The sequence below is a fragment of the Papio anubis genome, chromosome 17 (genome assembly GCF_008728515.1).
Source record: "Papio anubis isolate 15944 chromosome 17, Panubis1.0, whole genome shotgun sequence".
In the NCBI taxonomy this organism is placed as follows: Eukaryota; Metazoa; Chordata; class Mammalia; order Primates; family Cercopithecidae; genus Papio; species Papio anubis.
The window spans coordinates 23,337,318-23,356,523 of NC_044992.1; the positions used below are offsets into that span (position 1 = coordinate 23,337,318).

At 41.4% G+C, this 19,206-nt stretch overlaps 1 protein-coding gene across 5 annotated transcripts; it reads right to left on the minus strand.

Annotated features, from left to right (window-relative positions):
* Positions 1-1,004: 1,004 nt before the first annotated feature.
* TMIGD1 (transmembrane and immunoglobulin domain containing 1) lies at positions 1,005-18,959 on the minus strand. 5 transcript variants are annotated; one of them, XM_009190033.3, is made up of 7 exons: positions 18,870-18,932; positions 16,890-16,993; positions 14,078-14,356; positions 9,707-9,985; positions 3,642-3,745; positions 1,882-1,922; positions 1,005-1,363 (listed from the first exon to the last, which is right to left on the minus strand). In XM_009190033.3, exons 2-7 carry the CDS (start codon positions 16,969-16,971, stop codon positions 1,360-1,362), a joined length of 789 nt encoding a protein of 262 aa, XP_009188297.1. In that variant the 5' UTR covers positions 16,972-16,993; positions 18,870-18,932; the 3' UTR covers positions 1,005-1,359. The 5 variants fall into 5 exon arrangements, with proteins under 5 accessions (XP_009188297.1, XP_017805965.1, XP_017805966.1 ...); XM_003912556.5 differs by having other exon boundaries at positions 1,031-1,363; positions 16,890-16,996; positions 18,870-18,958; XM_017950476.3 differs by lacking the exon at positions 18,870-18,932 and having other exon boundaries at positions 16,890-17,080.
* Positions 18,960-19,206: the final 247 nt, after the last annotated feature.

Here is a 19,206-nt window from a genome sequence, read left to right on the forward strand (position 1 = left end):
CAGGAGGATTATGTCTGTTCTTTTTAGAAACAAGTCTGTTCAGATTTCATACATGCTGCTAATTTCTTCTTTTTGCTTCTATGTCAAGAAGGCTTTTTACCACCTGTCTGACAGCAGATTTCTCTTGCACTGTGGCACATTTAGCTTCTGCAAAATTAGATGAAAACAGTTTTGTTTTGTTTTTCTAAGACAGAGGAGGAGCACAGAAGAGACATCAAAGATGATTCTGGCCAAGGCTGCCTCTCCCCACAAGCTCCCCCAGTTGTGTGGGAAAGAGAAGCATAAACTCTTATGGGGCAAAAATGAAGAAAGAATGGAGGTGGGGAAAGTCAATGATAAATTATAAGAGAGCTGCGGTTTAAACAGGAGATGTATGAGAAAAGTACAGGCTGACTCATCATTAGTACAGATAGTGTGGCACAAATGACCATTTTCATTGCTGTTTGAACATTCATTGCCACATAGAGCTCACAAATTTTGTGACCCTGTCAACGACAATGAGATGAGAAAAACAAGAACATATGCTGAGTTTTTCATAATACTAAATTTATTCTATTTAAAGGAGCATCTTATATTTCAAGATTATAGTCTTCTTTCTTTAGTCCTAAAACATTTCTTTTATGAAATGACAGTGAAGGTAGATAATAATTGATTTTTTGTTTGTTTGTTTTTGAGATAGAGTCTTGCTCTGGTGCCCAGGCTGGAGTGCAGTGGCACCATCTCAGCTCACTACAACCTCCGCCTACCAGGTTCAAGTGATTCTCCTGCCTCAGCCTCGCAAGTAGCTGGGATTACAGGTGCACGCCACTACGCCCAGCTTTTTGTACTTTTAGTAGAGATGGTTTTCACTATGTTGGCCAGGCTAATCTTGAATTCCTGGCTTGAAGTGATCTGCCTGCCTCAGCCTCCCCAAGTGCTGGGATTATAGGAGCCACCACACCTGACATAACTGCTATTTTTTCATGTGCTTCCTGGGCAACTGAAAAAATTGATTACTCTGTTGTTTCCTCCTTTTTTTTTTTTTTTTTTGGTTTTGCACCAATTTGTGAGACCCAAGCATCTCCTACCTAGAAAAAAACACACTAAACAGTAAATTATTACCAACCTATTTGAAACAAATCTCATTAATATATACCTCAAGGAGAAGACTTAAAGAAATCTTACTTTTCATTCTTAATAGCTGTCTCCATAAAAATATTCCACAAGTGTATCAAATTAGCCCTAACAACTACTGTTAAGTGATTAATGAAACAGGAGTGACAGGAGTGAATTTAATAATAGCGATAAATACAGATGGGACTACATAACTTTGGAGGTCCTGATGCAAAACTCTCTGTATTCGATGGTATCTCAGCTTTCTCATCTGAAATGAATGAAGACATTAATTATAATGATGCTCATAGCAATAAGAAAAAAATTCAAAACAAAACCCATACTCTCTGACAACATGCCTTTGTTCTTATTACTTACTACCCACCCCACATATGCTAGAAGCACTAAACGAAGCTGCAAAGAGAAGGCAGTATGAGGATGAACGTGGTTCCTGGCCTCGTTGTAAAGCAGTATGGAGCAGTGGCTTCCCCCAGAGCATTTGCGTTGTGTGGCAATAAAATGCAGTTGCACAAACGTTAGGCAAACTCACTTAAGGAGAGAGTAGGCTTAGGACCGAAGGTGTTCTCTGTTCTAGGCAACTTTTCAACCTATCTTCCTCTAAAGTGGAGGCAGATTTTCCTCCACCTTCTATTCTTCTTTGAACTCCTTCCCCTTCCAGCACCTCCCATCTCTAGATTTCCAAACTCTAGGAGTTTGTCTAGAGTCATGCATATCACTGCAATTCATCTGCTTATTTAAAAAGCACTGGTCCCGGCCTAGAGTACTTACAGAGCTGTTTCCCTGTGAGGGTCTTTATCCTTCATGCAGAGCTAAAAGCAAACATGGCAATAAATTAGCCTGCTTTTTAAGGCCCATGGAGAAATATTTTGAATGCATTAAGATGACTTGAGGACAGGGGCATGGAAATACAGCCACCTCTGTACTGGCTCAGGTGTTGTTTTGGGGGCCACACTAGTAGTTATTATTAAATGCAGAGAAGATGTAACTGTTAGTTAAGATACTTCCAGGATCTTAGATACTCGAGTATTTCTTTTTTTATAGAAAAAAAATGTGGCCGAGTGGGGTGGCTTACGCCTGTAATCCCAGGCGAGGAGGGTGGATCATTTGAGGTTGGGAGTTCAAGACCAGCCTGGCCAACATGGTGAAACCCCGTCTCTACTGAAAATACAGAAAAAAAAAAGCCAGGTATGGTCCGCGTGCCTGTAGTCCCAGTTACTCTGGAGGCTGAGTCAGGAGAATGGCGTGAACCCGCGAGGTGGAGCTTGCAGTGAGCTGAGATCGTGCCACTGCACTCCAGCCAGGGTGACAGAGCAAGACTCCGTCTCAAAAAAAAAAAAAAAAAAGCTTTGTGGCTGGGCATGGCAGCTCATACCTATAATCCTAGTGCTTTGGGAGGCTGAGGCAGGCAGATCACTCGAGCTCAGGAGCTCGAGACCAGCCTGGGCAACATGGCAAAACCCTGTCTCTACAAAAAATACAAAAATTAGCAGGGCATGGAGGTGCATGCCTGTGGTCCCAACTACTTGGGAGGCTGAGGTGGGAGGATCACTGGAGCCCAGGAGGTTGAGGCTACAGTGAGCTGTGATCATGGCACTGCACTCCAGCCTGGGAGACAGAGTAAAACTCTATCTCAAAAAGAAAGAAAGAAAGAAAGAAAGAAAGAAAGAAAGAAAGAAAGAAAGAAAGAAAGAAAGAAAGAAAGAAAGAAAGAAAGAAAGAAAGAAAGAAAGGAAGGAAGGAAGGAAGGAAGGAAGGAGGGAAGGAAGGAAGGAAGGAAGGAAGGAAGGAAGGAAGGAAGGAAGGAAGGAAGGAAGGAAGGAAGGAAGGAAGGAAGGAAGGAAGGAAGGAAATATGCTTGGGAATGGAATAGGGAGTGGAGTGAATTGCTTCTTGAGAGACATGGCTGCCCTGTTACTATGTGTTCCAAGGAGAATGCCCCTGGCTGAATGATGAACTCAGCCTAGGGCTTTCTGCCATATTTGCTCTTCTTTGGCACTGGCTTAACTGGCAGAGTCAAATGCATGGCATTAACCTATGCATGCACATATTCTGAATCATACCAACCAATGAGGATAACTACTTTATAGTTCAAACCCCAGCCCACTACAGCCAGGGCATCTGGTTATAGTCCAGAGGTGAGCAGCCAGTGCCATCTTTTTCATGCAGATCTCTGAATCTAGAGCAGATGTTCCTCCTTATACTTATTTATCATACCACAGGTACCATAGCAACAATAAAGGGAAATTTAAAAGGAAGGAAAATTAGCCCCCAATTCCCTACCCCTGGCAACACAGCTATTTTCAATTCAGGCTTTGCCCATGTGCACTTCTCTTCTTTGTAAATCTGTACTCATAATATACCATATAATTTTTATTCCCTTGAGCAACTATATTTTAAGATCTCATGGTAGAAAGACCAGATTTGACTTTGCCAAGAAGGGTTCCTAACTGAAGTCACTTATATTTCTAGCTTTCTGCCTTTATTCAGATGATCGTTTTTTACTTAAATAGCTCAGAATACTTAGATACCTCCATTATTTTCTTTCTTCTAGCAACCAGTCCAAAGCACAATGTCAGAAAGATCACAACACATGCAGCAATAATGGGCTCTACTGGTACACTCACAGTTTTATCTGTTGGAAATGCAAACACAGGGAATAAGAATGAACATTTACATACTTCCAGTACATCCCAGCAATGGTGCCTTGAACTTTATGTATATCATCCCCTTAATTAAACCTTCTCAACAATCTCAAAAGATAGATATGATTGTCCTCATTTTACAGGTGAGGAACCAGGGGCTTTGAGGGGTTAGAATGCTTGTCCAAAGTCATAGAACTAGGCCGGGTGCAGTGGCTCATGCCTGGAATCCCAGAACTTTGGAAGGCCAAGGCAGGCAGATCACTTGAGGTCAGGAGTTCAAGACCAGGCTGGCCCACATGGTGAAACCCCATCTGTACAAAAAAAAAAAAAAAATAGCTGGGCATGGTGGTGAGTGCCTGTATTCCCAGCTACGTGGGAGACTGAGGCAGGAGAATTGCTTGATCCTGGGAGACAGAGGTTGCAGTGAGCCAGGGTCGCACCACTGCATTCCAGTCTAAGTGACAGAGCAAAACTCTGTCTCTCCAAAAAAAAAAAAAAAAAAAAAAAAAAAAAAGTCACAGAACTAGTAAATGGCAGAGGCAGGTTTTGAATCAATTCCTTGGTGGATTAATAATTTATTGTAATATGAGTAACTCCCCTAAAACAAGTAGGCCATTTTGTGCTTCCTTCACCCACAGTTTTTGCCACACGCAGAGCAGAATTAGATTGAAGTCAACGGTTTTGCCTGGATTTTGAAAAGCCCAAAATATATTGGGAAGTATCCTGGGGTGGGTGAGGGAAGAGAGGGAGGAAGGCTTTGAGAGCAAGAAGAGAAAGGGTGGAGAGCTTTCTGGACTAAGAAGGAGAGAGAGGTCTGTGGGCCTCAAAAGCAGTGGGGAGCCTTGTACCTGTACTACGATGGTGCCCCAAGCAGGTGACAAGACATTATAGAAGGTAGGTGGCTACATAGTGTCTCTAGGGAAGTAGGACTCTAAGCATTAGCCTTCCCAACCTTGGCAAAGGTTTCCGCATCTCTCTAAATGCCATGCAAAGACAGAGGGCCTACTTCTAACTGGGACTAGGAAGAGATCAGCAGCAACCACAACAGCTTGGAAGTGAAAGTCTACTCCTTTATTTTCTAAACACCAGGCAAACTGAGAGCTACTTTTTTTTTTTTTTTAGACAGAGTTTCGCTCCTGTTGCCCGGGCTGGAGTACGGTGGTGCAATCTCGGCTCACTGCAACCTCTGCCTCCCGGGTTCAAGTAATTCTCCTGCCTCAGCCTCCTGAGTAGCTGGGATTACAGGCGCATGCTACCATGCCCAGATAATTTTTGTATTTTTTAGTGGAGATGGGGTTTCACTGTGTTAGCTAGGATGGTCTCGATCTCCTGACCTTGTGATCCGCTTGCCTTGGCTTCCCTAAGTGCTGGGATTACAGGTGTGAGCCACCGCACCTGGCTAAGAGCTACTTTATTTATCAGTCACTATAGGCATAGTGCCTGTGTTTTCAAGCTTTCTAAGAGCCTCTGAAAATATTTGAGACCCAGAAAAAAATGATTGGCCCCAAGATATGAAAATAAAGTAGCAAAATTAATCAAAATTAATCAATGTTTAAGCATCTGTAAAATGCAATCTGGCATCAACTATAACTCAATTGTTAAATAATGATGTTTAAACCTCAAGAACCAAATGAGTAACTTATTTATAACAAAATTCAAAATCTATACAAGTTATAAAAATTCTTTCAAAAATTTTACAGCAGAAAGCACAGATAATGTGCTTTGCTTTTAATATCTTTAATATGATATGGAATGAAGCTCTCACAAGTAAAAGTGAAAGCCAGGCAGGGCGGCATACCTGTAGCCCCAGCCACTTGGGAGGCTGAGGCAGGAGGATTGCTTAAGCCCAGGAGTTCAGGGTTATAGCACCCGATGATTGCACCTATGAATAGCCACTGCTCTCTACCTTGGGCAACATAGTGAGACCCTATTTTTTTTTTTTTTTTTTTAGACAGAATCTCGCTCTGCCACCCAGGCTGGAGTGCAGTGGCTTGATCTCAGCTCACTGCAACCTCTGCCTCCTGGGTTCAAGCTATTCTCCTGCCTCAGCCTCCCGAGTAGCTGGTACTACAGGTGTGCAATACCATGCCCAGCTAATTTTTGTATTTTAGGTAGGTAGAGACAGGGTTTCACCATGTTGGCCAGTCTGGCCTCGAACTCCTGATCTCAAGTGATCTGCCTGCCTTGGCCTCCCAAAGTGCTGGGATTATAGGTGTGAGCCACCATGCCTGGCCAACCCTATTTTTTAATTAAAAAAAATTTTTTTTAGAGATGGAGCCTGGGTATGTTGGCCAGTCTGGTCTTGAACTCCTGACCTCAAGCAGTTCTCCTACCAGGGCCTTCCAAAGTGTTGAAATTACAGGCGTCAGCCACTGCACCTGGCAGGACCCCATTTCTTAAAAAAATAATAAAGTAAAAGTGCTTAAGGTCAACAAAGGTTTTTAAGTGACCTTGTCCAAGCCCCTGGATTCTGATGCCACCCAACGAGGGGAAGGAGCTTCAGTCATTGCTTAAATAACATTTTAGGCATTTAAAGGAAATTAAGCATGTGCTATTTCTTGTACAATTGAGTTTATGGATTGAGGTGCAGTCAATAAATATTTACTGGGTGACTAATGTGTGTTATGCACTGTGTTCAGCTCTGCAAAAAATAGGACAGGTGTGGAAGGCTCCTCTGCCTTCATGGAGCTCATCTTCTAGTGGGGGAGACAGACATTAAACAAACAGATACTACAGATTAAGTATTAGAAAGGAAACAGGGTCATGAAATAGCAAGTGAAGGGCAAAAGCCAGGGAAGAAGGGAAGAAGTGACTTTAAGTAAATTTAATTTCAAAGCCCAATCCCTATATACCTTAAGATTATGAAACAGGGTTTATCTCCCCTGTCCCCATAGCTGTATAACACACTAACCAATTATTATTATAATTTTTGGAGACAGGGTCTCACTCTGTCACCCAGCCTGGAGCGCAGTGGCATGATCATGGCTCACTGCAGCCTCGACCTCTAGGGCTTAAGAGATCCTCCTACCTTAGCCTCCTGAGTAGTTGAGACTACCAGTGCGTGCCACCACACCCAGCTAATTTTTCTATTTGTTGAAGAGACAGCGTCCCAGCAAGTTGCCCAGGTTGTTTTGGAACTCCTGGCCTCAAGCAACCCTTCCACTTGGCCTCCCGTAGTCCTGGGATTACAGGCACGAACCATTCCACGCAGCCTGTAATTACTTTTTTTATAATTTTCCTGCTCTTGATAATTTTGGGGAATAAATGGATTAAATTTTTGCCCTCTCTTGGCTGTTTCTAAACATTATTCTTATGAAGGTATGGGTCACATCACCCCTATGGAGAAACTTTGCTCAGTGAGCCTTTTTCTAGTAAGCCCTGGTTCTGTACTAGCCAGCTCTGGGACACACCAAAGGGCCCTCACCTTACTGGGGAGCCCCTAACCTTACTGGGGAGCCCCTCTATTTGCAAGATGTCAAAAAAAAGGGGAAGTAAAGGTGGGACAATTAGAAAAAGAAATCAGAATTCATTCACAGGTTGGAATATTTTTACCAAGCCAGATAAAATGAAGCCACATGTGACAGCTCTTATTCTGTTTTTTATTTACTTATTTTTTGAGACAGAGTTTTGCTCTTGTTGCCCAGGCTAGAGTGTAGTGGTGCGATATTGGCTCACTGCAACCTCTGCCTTCTGGTTTCAAGTAATTATCCTGCCTCAGCCTCCCAAGTAGCTGAGATTATAGGCGCCTGGCCATCACGCCCGGCTAATTTTTTTTTTTTTTTTTTTTTTTGTATTTTTTAGTAGAGACAGGATTTCACCATGTTGGTCCGGCTGGTCTCAAACTGCTGACCTCGTGACCCACCAGCCTCAGCCTCCCAAAGTGCTGGGATTACAGGCGTGAGCCACAGCGCCCGGCCAACAGTTCTTATTCTATAAACAAACTGAAGTAAACAACCTTACCCATTGGCTTGCTTTGGATTTCAAATTTCTGTTGAAAGTGACTTTGGTCTGGGCATGGTGGCTCATGCCTGTAACCCCAGCACTTTGGGAAGCTGAGGTGGCAGATTGCCTGAGCCTAGGAATTCAAGACCAGCCTGATCCACATGGCAAGACCTCATCTCTACAAAAACAATTTTTTAAATTAGCTGGTTGTGGTGGCATGCACCTGTCCCAGCTATTCAGGAGGCTGAGGTGGGAAGATCGCTTGAGCCTGGGGGGATGAGGTTGCAGTGAACTATGATTATGCCAATGCACTCCAGCCTAGGTGGCAGAGCGATACCCTGTCTCAAAAAAAAAAAAAAAAAAAAAGAAAGAAAAGAAAAAGAAAGAAAAAAGAGACTCTGGCGAGGGTAATTGCATAACTGCGCCTCTCCACTTGTCCTGTTTTACGGTCTCATTTGTAACCAGATCTGATATTTCCCTCCCATATTCATCATGGTTAAATAATCCCAACACATGGGCTAAATCTTGTGCTCAAGAAAAGATCTGTGATGTCATCTGTAGCTTTGCATGGCCTCATTTAGGTACTTCCTCACTGAGCCGTGAAGCCAGGAGAGGCCTCATGAAAGCATTTAGCCTGAGCCCCAGCAGCAGAGCATTTACGCCACCAGCCGTGGGAAGTAGCTAAGCAAGAAGAAATAAGAAAAACAAGTTAGTTTGGAAGAGCCCCACCCAAAACAAGTTTCTGCCCACCTGAAAGCCAATTTGCTAAGCTAGCATCCTGATTGCCACATAAGCTGTATTTTTAAAAAATGTGACACAGAACAATTATGATTTCTTCTTAACCAGGAGGGATATAATTCCCTGGCCTCCAAGTGTGGTGTTCATAGTCACTTAGGATGGCAGGGCATGAGGCCCACCCTTCCATGCTTTTGTGGTCTTGCGGGAGGTAAATAGCCACAAAGCTTTTTCACTGCTTCTATCTCATGGGTACTCAGGATATTTGTGGGTTTGGTTTTTAAAACAAGGAGCCCCTGAGCAATTGTTAGTGCTCTGCAGGACGAATTACTGGTCATTCCAGGAATCACAGTGACGGGCATTCAACCTCCAGTAACTCTTCTTCCCCACCAGCCACTCTGTTCATATCCCATAACCTTCCCCTCAAGGGGAAGGAAATAAGACACGCTAAGGTTATATCACCACAACACTTCTGGCAGGGGTTCAGTTGGCTTCCTGGGGACTGGCAAGACTGGCAATGAGTGGGTACAGGGAGGCAAATGACAAAGTGAATAATGTTCTAACAAGATATGGGAGTCTCAGCGTGTTGGGCTGCTTCTGGTGTGCTAGCGTGAGAGCAGACAACGTGTGAATGAGCATTTTCGGCATCTGCTACCCCAGGCATTTTGCCTTTCTCTTTCTGTATGAGCAAGAAATATGAGGAGGGAAAACCCCACAGATGGTCATTTGTTCTGTCATTGTAGAGGTGATAACCCTGGGTAGATGAAGCATGAATCCAAGAGAAAGGGCTTTTTTCCCCCTTATTTTTTCCTACTCTCTCTGCTGATTAGCCTACAGGTTAGAATTTGAGTTAGGAGTGGTTGTAGAGATCCATTTTCTTATCTAGTCATAATTTCTCTTCTCTGTGTGTTTTTTACTTCTCTTCTGTTAGTTATGAAGCTATGAACTCAAAAGTCCAGTTGCTACACACCTCGTTGCCCAGAAGAATTCATGGAAATACTCCTCCCTAAAAGCCAAGCAGAATTGTTTCCTATATTTTGTTCTAAGAAAGGATCTTTGCTCAAAAAACAGTGTCCTGTATGGAATGGGCATGATTTCCCTAAAAGGATGGATCAGGATTCTTAGTGGAAAAATCCTTGGATGGGGATGATTCTCCAAAGAAAATCCTAGCCACTAATCATAATTGTTATTATCATTTATTGTCACCAAAAATATTTACGAGCATCTGGCGTGAGTTTTGCACTGTGCTGAGTATTACTTAAAGAGAGAGTTACCTTTAACAATCAGGTGAAAGTCCAAGCTCTCCGTTTGCAGAGATGACTTTGCAGTACAAGTGTAGGTTCCGTTGTCAGATTTCTCGACTTTGGTGATTGACAGCTGAAAAGACTCACTTGTCTGTTGGATTTGGTGATGGCTTTTCTCTAAATCCAGGAGACTACTGTTTTTGTACCACATCATTTGAGCCTGGGGGTTGGCTTTCACACTGCAAACCAACTTCACGTTACTGCCTTCCTCAACTGTTTGGAAGTTGTTTCCACTTAGGAGAGGAGGAACTGCAAGACTCAAAGCATTTAGATTTAATTAGCTGATAAGCAATAGTTCACTGTCAGAGTTCAAAGTCTTCCTTCAGTCTATCTCATGTGGTCATTTATTCATTTGACAAAAATTTATTAAATACGTACTGTGTGCCAAGCACTGGGGTAACAAGGGCAAATAACACTTCCAGTTCCAAACCTCATGGAACTTTTAATGTGACGAACAAGACAAACCATGAAACAATATATGATTATGAGCATGATATATAGTAATGAATCTATGATAAGCAGACAATGTGTAACACTACCCAAGAGTATAACCCTTGAGTCTTTGTTCTCTGAGACTTAATAAACCAACCTGTCCTAGTGTTGCACAAAACAGTACAAAATTGAGAAGGCATACACTGCAATTAGACCTAATTCCATCTACACCATTTACTGTGACTTTGAGACAGTTAACTAACTGCTAAGGCCTCTGTTTCTCATGTAAAAAAATGGGATAATCATACATCTCCTGAGATGCTGTAAAGATTAAATAAAATAATCCCTGTAAAGAATTTGCCACAGTGCTAGCTACTATTATTATTACGGTGGTGGTGGTTTTGAGGGTTACTCTCACCGTCTGTTTTTGCATTTTATCTAACCATTGCCTTGGTAACATATTTACCAATGCATCTCTATGCATCTCTGCGTTTTCTCAGTGGTGCTCTAGAAATAATGTCCTCCTCCCAGGTGTTCTAAGCATGAGAACTCTGGCATCTGTGGAAGGCAAGTGAGTCCCTCTCATCCCTCTGTGTGAGCAATTCCTTTTTCCCTCTACAATAAGGGGAGTTGTAGACCCATAGACAGTCAAACATGTATATCACCTTGCATATTCTGGCAGAAGTGCAGAATAGTAATGAAATGGTTGGAGAGTGGGAACTAGGAAAAAGATAGAGATGGAGAAGGAGGAAAAAGGAGCTTGTATAATCTGCACACTGAATAATTAGACCCTGAGTAGGCTGTGCTATTAATAACTCTCTCAGAAGAATGATATTTTGTTGCTCTTTGGAATGAGCTTGAATTCTGTATCAAATCCAACAAGGATGTTATATGGTATTCAGATATGCAGGAAGCTGCTGGAATAGAGAACATAATTGCCAAATAGAACAATTCCATTTGTGGACAGATTCTGTTAGTGATTTCTTTTTATTTAACTATTTGAAATTAATTTAAGCACATCAGTATATGTGAATATCTCCTCTGTAAAAATTAGTACTTTTCAGATAAAGCTAAGATCCAAGCTGGTCACTTCCTGACCCCCAGAGATACCCGCTGCTATGAGTTTGGTGTAAATCCTTCCCTATCTTTCTTTTTTCTTAAATAGTTTTCTATACATATAGTGTACCCATAGGAGATATACCATATTATTTTAGGGGCATGGAAAGGATTTACATAAAGTACTTCATTTCTCTCAATAACTTGCATGTTTTTGAGATATGTTCATATTGAACCACAGAGATCTAGCTTATTGCTTTTAGAATGCATTACTTTAATCATTTGTGTTTTGATGAGCATTAGGTTGTTTTCATTTTAAAATGTTAAACAATGATACAGTAAACATCCTTGTACATATCTCTTTATGCCTATGTGCATGTATACATCTCCAAGGTTAACATCTAGAAGGAGAAATGCTGTGTCATAGGATACGCACACTTTAAATTTTGATAGGTATTATGAAAGAGGTGTTCTCAATTTAAACTTTCAGCAACGATGTATGAGAGAAACTGTTTCTCCATATTCTCCTCCAAACAGTGTATTATCAAGCTTCCATTTGGTTCTTGATCTGCTATTTATAACAATAATGGTCCTGCCTTTGAAGGGTACATAATATCCTTGTCACGTTTCATGAGCTCATTTTGATTTATTGGTTTTTTGTTGACAGTACTTTGTGTCAGTACTGTCATTATGGATTACTGAGCAATTAACTATACACACACACTTAGCAACAATGATATTTAGGAGATTCTTATAAAGAGAATTTAAAAAGTGGATTGAGGCTAGAAAACTGAAAACAATTTATTTAAGTCATCAAATCACAAATCACATTGTTGGCATTTCTGCCGTGTCTCCCTTAAGAGGGTTCCATCAGCCCAGGCAACATAGCAAAACCCCGTCTCTACAAAAAATACAAAAATCAGCTCGGCGTGGTGGTGTGTGCCTGTAGTCCCAGCTACTTGGGAGGCTGAGGCAGGAGGATCACTTGAGCCTGGGAGGCAGAGGTTACAGTGAGTTGAGATTGTGCTACTGCACTCTAGTGTAGGTGACAGAGTGAGACGTTGTCTCCAAAAAAAAAAAAGAAAAAGAAAGAGGTTTCATGGAATAAGCACTTAAGCACTAGGTTAGAAGCTTGGGAATTAGTGTTTTGTTCTCAGCTGCAGCTATGATTTGAGCCCCTAGTCCGGGCCTTAGTTTCCTTAGCTGTCTTTTTTTGACAGGGTCTCACTCTGTTGCCTAGGTTGAAATGCAGTGGGGCAATCATAGCTCGCTGAAGCCTCAATCTTCTGGGCTCAGGCGATCCTCTAGCCTCAGCCTCCCGAGTAGCTGGGGCTACAGGTGTGTGCCACCATGCCCAGTTAATTAAAAACATACTTTTTTTTTTTTTTTTTTTGGTAGAAATAGGGTCTCACTATGTTATGTTTGTAGAGATAGGGTCTTTCTACCAAATCGTACTGCATCATCATACCTCACCCATCGCCATACCATCCACACCATTCTCATGCAGAACCAGCTTTTCACCCAATGACCCATGTGATCACCTACATAATATCACTTGACAGTCCCCTAAGCCTATACAGTTCCACCAACGGGTTACCAATACCTGGAACCCAGTCATTGAAGAGCTTCACCTTTTTTGACTTTAAGGTAATGTTTAAAGATTCCCTAATGAAAATCTTTTTTTTTTTTTTTTTTGAGATGGGGTCTCACTGTGTTGCCCAGGCTGAAGTGCAGTGGTGGCATCTCAGCTCATTGCAACCTCCGCTTCTTTAGTTCAAGCAATTCTCCTGCCTCAGCCTCCTGAGTAGCTGAGATTACAGGTGCCCACCACCGCACCTGGCCAATTGTTGTATTTTTAGTAGAGGCCAGGTTTCGCCATGTTGATCAGGCTGGTCTCGAACTCCTGATCTTAAGTGATCCATTTGCCTCTGCCTCCCAAAGTGTTGGGATTACAGGCATGAGCCACTGTGCCAGGCCATGAAAATCTGTCTAAGCAGAACACAAAAGCTAGGCACTACAAAGGAAAAGACTTGTAGCTTTAAATATATAAACATTTAAAATTTCAATATGGCAAAAAAGAACTATAAAAATTTTCAAAAACAAGTAGGAGAAATACTTACAATTCAAAATGACAAAGGACTAATTTCCTTAATCCACAAAACCCTCGTACAGATTAATGAGCAAAAGGCATAAAACCCAACAGAAAAAAATGAGTTAAGGATACAAGCAGGCATTTCACGGAAACAAACAAAAAAGGCCAATATGTTTACATAAAGGTGAACACCCTCTTTCTTAATTTAAAAATTGAAAATAGGCTGGGCGCAGTGGCTCACACCTGTAATCCCAGCAGTTTGAGAGGCTGAGGTAGGCAGATCACTTCAGGTTAGGAGCTTGAGACCAGCCTGGCCAACATGGTGAACCCCCGCCGTCTCTACTAAAAATACAAAAATTAAAAATTAGCCGAGTGTGGTGGTAGGTGCCTGTAGTCCCAGCTACTCAGGACGCTGAGGCAGGAGAATCGCTTGAACCCGGGAAGGCAGAGGTTGCAGTGAGCCAAGATTGCGCCACCGCACTGCACTCCAGCCTGGACAACAGAGCGAGACTCTGTCTAAAAAAAAAAAAAAAAAAAGAAAGAAAGAAAAAAGGAAAAGAGAATTTCAAAGGAGGCTGGCAAATTCTCAGAGTTTGACGATCCTCAGTGCTCATGAGGGTGAGGGGAAATAGGTACTCTCATGCTTTGTGGTGGGAGCGTAAATTGGGCAATTTGGCGATACCAAGACCTAGATTTCAACTACCACTTCATATGTTACAGACATTACAGACCCACTAGCCGTTTCTGTTCCCCTCACTCACAAATAACATTCAGTGCCACCGAAATGGACACGGACGGATCCCTCCCCAGCCTGCAGGTAAAGCTGATTCCGTTGTCATTTTCACTGATGGAAGAGACACAGACAGAGCTGGAATTGATTTTGTTTCCAGATTTCAAATCCACTCTCCCCTCCTCTCGGTACCAGAGCAGTTCTTCCTCTCTGGTGTGGTTTTGAACAGCACATATCAGAGACACTTGGGAGCCAGGTGTAGTATCCAGGATATAGTTCTCAGTTTTACCATTCACAGTTAAAACAGAACCTGGGAGTATACAGAGAAACTATTTAGATATACAGAGTAAACAACCTAGATGCTCATGAACAGGGGATTGGTTAAATAAGTTACGTTACATCAGTAGAACAAAATAAGCTCTGAACAATTAAAAATAGTCGTATTGATCTATATGATTTATATTGAAAAATATTCATAATGTATTGTTAACTGAAAAACAAAAAGATTAAAATGTGGTCATCAAATTTTGGTGCACGTTGGAATCACCAGGGGATCTTTTTAAAAGTACTGATGTAGCCGGGTGCGGGCCTATAATCCCAGCACTTTGGGAGGTAGAGGCGGGAGGACCGTTTGAGCTCAGGAGTTCAAGACCAGCCTGGGAAATATAGTCAGACTCCTTCTCCACAAAAAATAATAATAATTAAAAAAAACATTAGCCAGGCGCGGTGGTGTGCATTCGTACTTCTAGCTACTTGGGAGGATAAGGTGGGAGAATCGCTTAAGCCCAGGAGGTGGAGGTTGCAGTGAGCCAAGATCGCACCACTGCACTCCAGTCTGGGTGACCGAGCAAGACCCTGCCTCCAAAAAAAGTACTGATGCCTGGTTCTCATCCCCAGACTTCTGATTAGTTGACGTGAGTGCAATCTAGGCATTGTGTTGTTTAAAGCACCTCACCACCAGCCCCCAGGTGATTGTAATATGCAGTGAAGTTTGAGAAGCACCAGGTTAGAAACCAATACATACAGAATGATCATATGCGTGTGTGTGTATGTGTGTATGGTATACATATACACATACACACATTTTCATGGAAAAAAGACTTAGGAAAAAATCCCATATATATTGAATACACACACACACACACACATGCATATATGTATATACATATACACATACCATATTTAATTTGTTTACTTGAAGGGATTGAAAGTAGGAAAACAAGGGAATGAAATGGAAAAATATTTAAGGTATAAACATTAGGCAAAAAATGCAGAATATAAGTTAAAGCTCTAATAATTACTACAAATGTATCAAAATTGCACATGCATATGAGTAAGAACTGATTTGAAAACACTTTTATGATTAAATGATAGGATTATGGACAAATTGGGTCTTGCATCTATAGTGTTTTAATATTGTTTTGGCAGTGAAGAAAAATAAAAAGATGTTTAAGTAGCTGGGGTTTGTGTGGTAGACAAGTCTTCGTGGGTTGGTGATCAGGATACATAGTAGGTTTTTTTTTTTTTCTTTCAGCTCTGACTTTTAGAAATCTATTCATTGTGTAGTAATACACTTGAATTTTGATTTTTATTTTCCTGGTTTAGAAGCAAGTAACAAAAGCTAAAAAAGAATTTTATCTATCATAAACCTGTAGCCTGGATAACATTTGTTGATATGTTCTGTAAACACATTAACCTTCCTTTTAAAAAACTTAAGCTGGCCGGGCACGGTGGCTCATGCCTGTAATCCCAGCACTGTGGGAGGCCAAGACAGGCGGATCACTTGAGGTCAAAAGTTTGAGACCATCCTGGCCAACATAGTGAAACCCTGTCTCTACTAAAAATAACAAAAAATTAGCCAGGCCTGGTGGCGGGCTCCTGTAATCCCAGCTACTCAGGAGGCTGAGGCAGGAGAATCACTTGCACCAAGGAGGTGAAGGTTGCAGTGAGCTGACATCAGGCCACTGCACTCCAGCCTGGGTGACAAGAGTGAGACTCTTTCTCAAAAAACAAAAAACTTAAGCTACTTGTAAAGATAATCGTATTGTCTAGTATTTTTTTTTTAAATATGGAATATTGAGTGGTTGTCATCTCTGGATGAAAGTATTTAGGGAGATTTGTACTTTTTTTTTTAATAGATTGCCTAATTTATTTTACTATGACTATGCATTACTTTTAAAATCAGAAAAGAGTGGTAGGGGAGCAAATGCTGGAAAGATTTTCATGTGAAATGGCATGTTCAGATAAACAGAAGATTATTTGGGGTAACATTAGTAATAAAATGCATTAAAATGTAGGAGGATTCTGGTGGTGGCTCTGGAGAGAATAGAATACTTCACCTTGTCTTGTAATAATAAAACCCTAAAAACAATATTTTTCCTTTTTTTTTTTTTGAGACGGAGTCTCACCCTGTTGCCCAGGCTGGAGTGTAGTGGCACCATCTCGGCTCACTGCAAACTCTGCCTCATGAAATGGATTCACACCATTCTCCTGCCTCAGCCTCCCGAGTAGCTGGGACTACAGGCACCTGCCACCACGCCCGGCTAATTTTTTGTATTTTTAGTAGAGATGGGGTTTCACTGTGTTAGCCAGGATGGTCTCAATCTCCTAACCTCATGATCTGCCCGCCTTAGCCTCCCAAAGTGCTGGGATTACAGGCATGAGCCACCCGCCCGGCCTCCATTTGATTTTTTATTGTTAGCTAACTCCTATACTGTGAGCCATGCTAACTGTGTAGTCATTTCAATTTGGAATTTAAGGATATATCCAATGCCCATGGATCATTTTTCTTAATTGGAAATTTTCCTTTATCTAAAAAGAGGTCAAAAAGAGCTTTAACTTACTTGTCATCTCACGTGGCAGAAATAAAATTACTAAGAGAAGAAATCTTCCCATTTGCATTACGACACTGCTGTTCCATGCCATCTTTAATGAGTTAAAGTAGGATCTACTAAGGGAAAAATAGTGCAGTTGATTTTGTACTTTGGTTTGTGAACCTTCCTTCTGTCTATTACGCATTTAAAGTGAAGTCCCAGATGAATCATCCCAGCTGTAACGGTACTACTTCTAGCTTTTAATTAAACAACCCTGCCTGACTAAGTTCAAAGTACATTTAGTAGTAAGATTTTTTTTTTAAAGCAACATAAAGAAAACCACAAGGAAATAGGCTGTGACAGATACAGCAGCATTAGGGTGCCCTGGGGAAGATAAAACCAAGAGACTTCCCTAGAGAAACTGATAGAATTTCATTTTAACAGAATGAAACTTGTGTCATTCTCAGACAGTCCCTACTGAATAAAGTAATTCTTGTTCTGAAAGTTTCTCTTGGGTCGTTTTTGTAAAGATGTTCTCTGGCAATAGAGAGTTTTTGAGATTACTCCAAATGCCATGAATTGAAATGGTGTGTACTTAGGAAAGACTCAACTGAAACATGGCCTCTAGTTTAAACCATGTTAATCTTGCCTGTCTCCCACTCTTCTCTCTCTCTTCCCCTTGACCCATATGTACTAAAAATAATAAATAACAAAGCTGTCCTTTCTCCCTTCTTGCTTTTGCTTCACCTCTCCTTCTCCCTAAGATACTCTCCACTTCCATCTGAGAAAAAAAACATATATTCATTACTTCCTTTCAAGAGTACTACTATAAATATAGTGGAACCACATATGAAAAACTTTCTGTGCAACAGAGACTGTGCTAAACACTTTACATACATCATTTCTGTCACAATTAAGCCTCCCAACAACGCTCTTGAGGTTGTTTCTATAGATTTAAAGAGATTATGTAATTTGCCCGGATCTCACAGACAGTAAATGTCAAGGTCAGGATTTGAACCCAGGACTCCCAAGACCATGCTCTTAACCACCCTACTACTACCCTACTCTTAACCACCTTACTACCCAATCTACTGCCTAGAATAATATTCTTTTCCTTTAAGAAGCTGCTGTTAGACTGGGTGCAGTGGCTTATGCCTGTAATCCCAGAACTTTGGGAGCTGAGGCGGGTGGATTACCTGAGGTCAGGAGTTTGAGACTAGCCTGACCAACATAGTGAAACCCCATCTCTACTAAAAATACAAAAAAAAAAAAAAAAAATTAGCCAGGCATGGTGGCGGGCACCTGTAATCCCAGCTACTTGGGAGGCTGAGGCAGGAGAATTGCTTGAACTTAGGAGGCGGAGGTTGCAGTGAGCCGAGACTGTGCCACTGCACTCCAGCCTGGGCGACAGAGCGAGACTTGGTCTCAATAAAAAAAAAATAATAAATAAATAAATAAATAAATAAATAAATAAATAAATAAAAAGAAGCTGCTGTTATTCTTTTCCAGTCCCTGACCACTTGGAGTTCTCTCCCTTTAACACCAGTATTAAACTACAAGAGCTGAAATATACCTATACTTACTCTGCTCCTCCCCGTCCCAGGCGTGTCCCAACAGGAGTAAGTTTCATTCATGCCAGGCTCACCCTTTCTGGCAGACAAGCCTGCATCAATCTTTTCGTAAGATGCAATTACTACTAATATTGATTCTTTTGTAATTTTAAATATTTGCCAAAAAGATTTCTATCACAGTGTTGTAACAGTTATGATTGCAGAATGCGGTCAATAGTAGAAATTTCTCAAGCACTCTCCACTACAAGTACTCAATAAAAACTGAGAGTGCAGGCTTCTTGCCAGACCTCACCCCGTCCTATTAAGGGGGCAAATCTATGTCTTCTCTTTCCTTCCACTCCACCGACACGGCAACTTTTCAAAATGTATTTCCCTCACTTGGCTTGATTTTAATCTGTATGACTCTCTACTTTCTATATAAGACAGTCTTACCACTTACCTCTTGAACTCTGAGAAGCTGACTTCCTTGGCCAACTGTTCCTCTGCCTGAAAACCCTAAATGCTTTCCCTGTTACAATCCTTTATAATACTTGAATTTGAACACTTTATGACAGTAGGATCAAATAAATAAGATAACTTGGGTTCAAAGTCTGTTTCTCTTTATGGAGTCTTAGAGAAGATAGTAATTGGGAAAGACATCTTCTTAAGATCTGAGTTTCTATGTGTACCTAGGTTACTAGGTGGGGCCGGATGTTAATGACAGGGATGTGTTGTTTCAAGAAAGCCTGAACTTGTGCAAAACTCTGTAGCGCATCTCACTGAATATTGTCATATTT